We start from the raw sequence: 3,749 nt of genomic DNA on the forward strand, positions 1-3,749 counted from the left end.
CACGAATTAAAAACGGGGTTAAATTCAATACCGCGACACATTTTTGGCAGCCGGCGGGGCCCACGCAGGGTCGGCATAGGCGGCAGTGGAGGTGGCAAGTTGCGGCCTGATTCGTCGGACGTGCGGGAAAGATTTCGGGCCGGGAATAAAAACCCGACCAGTTACAAATCCAAAAAGCTTGCCGGAAACCCGTTTTTTAAAAAAAATGCATGAATAAAAGAAAGCTAGACTGGATTATTAAGAATCGGAATGGATTATGGGATGATGGCCAGATCAATTGGGAAATGGACAGGCCTTTTGTGTCGGCGGACTCCCCCCTCCCCCCACGGAAAGAAATATGACGCTTTCCATATCGTAACAAGAAGAAGCGCCTACAAACTTTTTCTGGTAAAGCCATCCACGTCTCTCTAGGGAGTAGGGGCCAAAGGGGCTTCCTTCTGTCTCCCTCCGTCTCCCTCTCCCTCTCTCTCGTCCTCTCCCCCCATCTCTCTCTCTGAACACAGCTATGCACAGGCAGAGCTACGAATCAGAGACAGCCCCCGCGCCTCCATGGCTGTCCCCCTCCCCGGCCGCCCCTGCCGCCAGAGGCCCCTACCCCATGCCCTCCCCTCCCCCTGCAAGATTGGATCACCTTGACATGGAGCCCAAGAAAGATCCCTCCTCCCGACTCTCAAACTCCCGCTCGACTGCCGTACACCGTGGCCATACCCATAGCAGCAGCCCTGCGGGGGGCACCGGCCGCAACAGCAGCACCGTTGCCAGCGGCGGTGGCGGCGGCGGAGGCACCAGCTCATCTGTCAAACAGTTCCGCGGCGTCCGCATGCGCAGTTGGGGTAAGTGGGTGTCGGAAATCCGGCAGCCCAAGAAGCGGTCGCGGATTTGGCTGGGCTCCTACTCAACTCCGGAGGCTGCCGCCAAGGCATACGACATGGCCCTGTACTACCTCCGAGGGCCCGTGGCGACCCTCAATTTCCCTGAGATCATCCCCACCGAGGACCCCCCAGACCTCTCCCCCCGCTCTGTGCAGAAGGCGGCCATAGCCGCAGGCCTAGCTGCTGACAAAGGCCGCTCCATGGATGCTTCTGCCATCAACCCACGGCCCCCGCCGCCGCCCATGGTTGCCCAAGCCAAGTCTCTCCCTTCAATTCAGCCCAAATCTACCATCACTTCCCTGACCCTTAGCAGGTCCAACTCCACGAATTCCTTTACTTTGTCGAGCAATACCATTAAGAAGCTCACGGATGAAGAGAGTCCCGTGGGCTTGAATCCCTCGTTAAGCATGTCCTTCAAGGATGAGTCCAAACCTAAGCTGTTGAATTCTTGCAGGAGCTTGTCCTTTGATGAAGAGGACGAAACCAAGATGTTGAAGTTTTGCAGGAGCATCTCCCTTGATGCCGAGGATCACAAAGCCACTTTGTTCAAGGATAACAGCAAGAATAAGGATATCAAGGATAACTTTACCATCAGCAAGGATATGAACATCATCAAGGATGTGAGGTTTTTAAACATGGAGCGTAGCAGCAGCATGGAATTGGATTTGAACTCGAGTATCTTGGACTCAGATGAGACAGAGGCTGACGTCCACGATTTAAATTCTGATATATGCAGTCCCAATTGCAAGCTAGAAAGGGTAGATGAGAGTGTCGATGGACAGCATGGTCTACAAAGTAAGCGCGAGAGTGTGCAGATGTGCTTATTCAATCTGAATGAAGCTGCCCCGGAGGAGTATTCAACAGAGGGACATGAGGACAACGATGAAGACATGAATTGGGATGAGGTACAGGTTGGCCGGCCTCGTGCTTCACCAGCAGTGTGCTTGTCAAGTATGGCAGATGATCATCGCCACAATGGCTCTCACATGCAGCAATTCGGCCTCCATGCGTTGCCAGGGAGGGTTGTTACTGCGGACTATTTGCAACCCAGGAGCTCCACTAGCAGGTAGCTGTTTTACTCCCATCTTCCCTGACCTTGTCTTCCAATATTTTAAAATTCTTTTTTCCCCTCTTCACAAGAAGAAGACTCTTCTAGCCAATTATTCTTGTACCACCATGGATTCCTCTCTCAAGTGTTCCAAAGAACCTGCAAGAGCAACACACAGAAAAAGTAAGTTTGTATATGAGAATTTATGCTAGCTTCTATGCATACGCTGTTTAACATTTTGAGGGGATAGTGATGATGCTGCAATTACTCTTTCTGGTATGTGACAGAAGCTCTCCCCTTGACATCTAACAACAGTTCAGCCTTTCATGAAATTGAGTCTGGGGGTCATAATTTTGTATAGAGATTCTTGCCAGTCTATTGGAAGTGCCTGAATCGGTTATATTTCATGTAGAGATGTGATCAATTGAAACTAATTGGGGATGAAAAGAGGGGAGATGCGAACTCCCTTGCACATCTTTTGCTTTAAGACTTGTTCTGGGTGATTTTTCCATGTATAAAGAATCATTGGGTGTGATGCAGTCTCCGAGTGCCCTAAATGATGCTTATTGGTCTTTTTTTTTTGTTTTGTTTTGGTAGAGGTAATGTCCTATGATGTAGCGGTTGAGTGATGGTCTCTCTCTGTTTTATGTGCTTTAACCATCTAATGGGCCTTCAATGCGTGCATGTGTGTGTGCGCGCGCGTGTGCATGTCATACATATCCATATGCATATATGTCATGTGTATGTGTAGGCCTATGCATAGCCTAGCCTATGCTGTACATATGTGTTTGTCATTGTGGGATATTGGATTGGATGCCTGTCAAATGGCCTCCAAGCATGTATATGGATTTAGATGTATTATACTTTAAAATGTTAAAATAAAACAAGGGGATGATTTTTTTTCGAATCAGGAATCATTTGTATTGACCATCATGAAGGAGCCTAATTCTTGCTTTGAAGTGGCACATTGGAATGTTGTCAAGTTCTTATATGACGGTTTTTCATAAGTTGACAGCGTGATGAATTAAACAACTAGGAGCAGTGCTAGTTGGGGTCTCGTCTAGAGCAACATGAGATGATTCATGTGTAGCTTGGGTGGTTGTGAGATGCTCAAGTGAACACTTGTTTCCTTTCATTACAATCTTATATGTATTCATGACTTCTTCCAAAATCCACAATGGAGAATTTTCAAAAAGTTTGATACTATCATCAAGTCAAATATAAATACAATGTAAGGCTACTATATCTTTTTACCTATAGAGTGTTGTGACAATGGATCCCTATAATTTCCTAATCCTTAGGTCATCTCCCTAGGTGAATGTTTTGTCCTTGAATATTGCCCTCATTTATGCAAGTGTCACAATGCAAGGGAGACAAAGGTTGGACACCTTGCTCATTAAATGAGAGGTGAGGTATGCAAATGACTGATGTATCTATTCGGTGGGTCTCTCAATGCTTCCACTATTTTGAACATGGTACTAGAAGTTTCCTCGATGTTTTTCTATTCTCGCATTGTATCTTAGTATCTTGTTGAATGCACTAATGCACCTTCCATTGTGCTTCACATACGTAATATGCAGGATTGAAGGATGAACTCTTATTGTTTTAAGAGTCTCAAACCATGCATACCAATGGTCACTTTTTACATAGCCATACTCATACCCTACTTTAAGTTGATTATACACATATCCCTCCTATCTACAAAGAGTGAATGCAATCAATATTGAGTAATAGGAAGTAATGACTTACCTCTTTTTTGTAGTCTAGCTGCAAGGCTCATCACCCATTGCTCAATCCACATACTGCTCCTTGATTCGTCCTCACACTTG

At 46.6% G+C, this 3,749-nt stretch overlaps 1 protein-coding gene across 1 annotated transcript; it reads left to right on the forward strand.

Annotated features, from left to right (window-relative positions):
- Positions 1–364: 364 nt before the first annotated feature.
- Positions 365–3,382, forward strand: LOC148017676 (uncharacterized). Its single transcript, XM_087663074.1, has 2 exons — positions 365–1,185; positions 1,327–3,382. The coding sequence occupies exons 1-2, from the start codon at positions 506–508 to the stop codon at positions 1,940–1,942; spliced, it is 1,296 nt and encodes a 431-aa protein (XP_087519200.1). The 5' UTR covers positions 365–505; the 3' UTR covers positions 1,943–3,382.
- The last annotated feature ends 367 nt before the right edge of the window (positions 3,383–3,749 follow it).

Source organism: Lygodium microphyllum, chromosome 22 (assembly GCF_053477565.2).
Source record: "Lygodium microphyllum isolate KBCC chromosome 22, Lygodium_microphyllum_v1.1.10, whole genome shotgun sequence".
In the NCBI taxonomy this organism is placed as follows: Eukaryota; Viridiplantae; Streptophyta; class Polypodiopsida; order Schizaeales; family Lygodiaceae; genus Lygodium; species Lygodium microphyllum.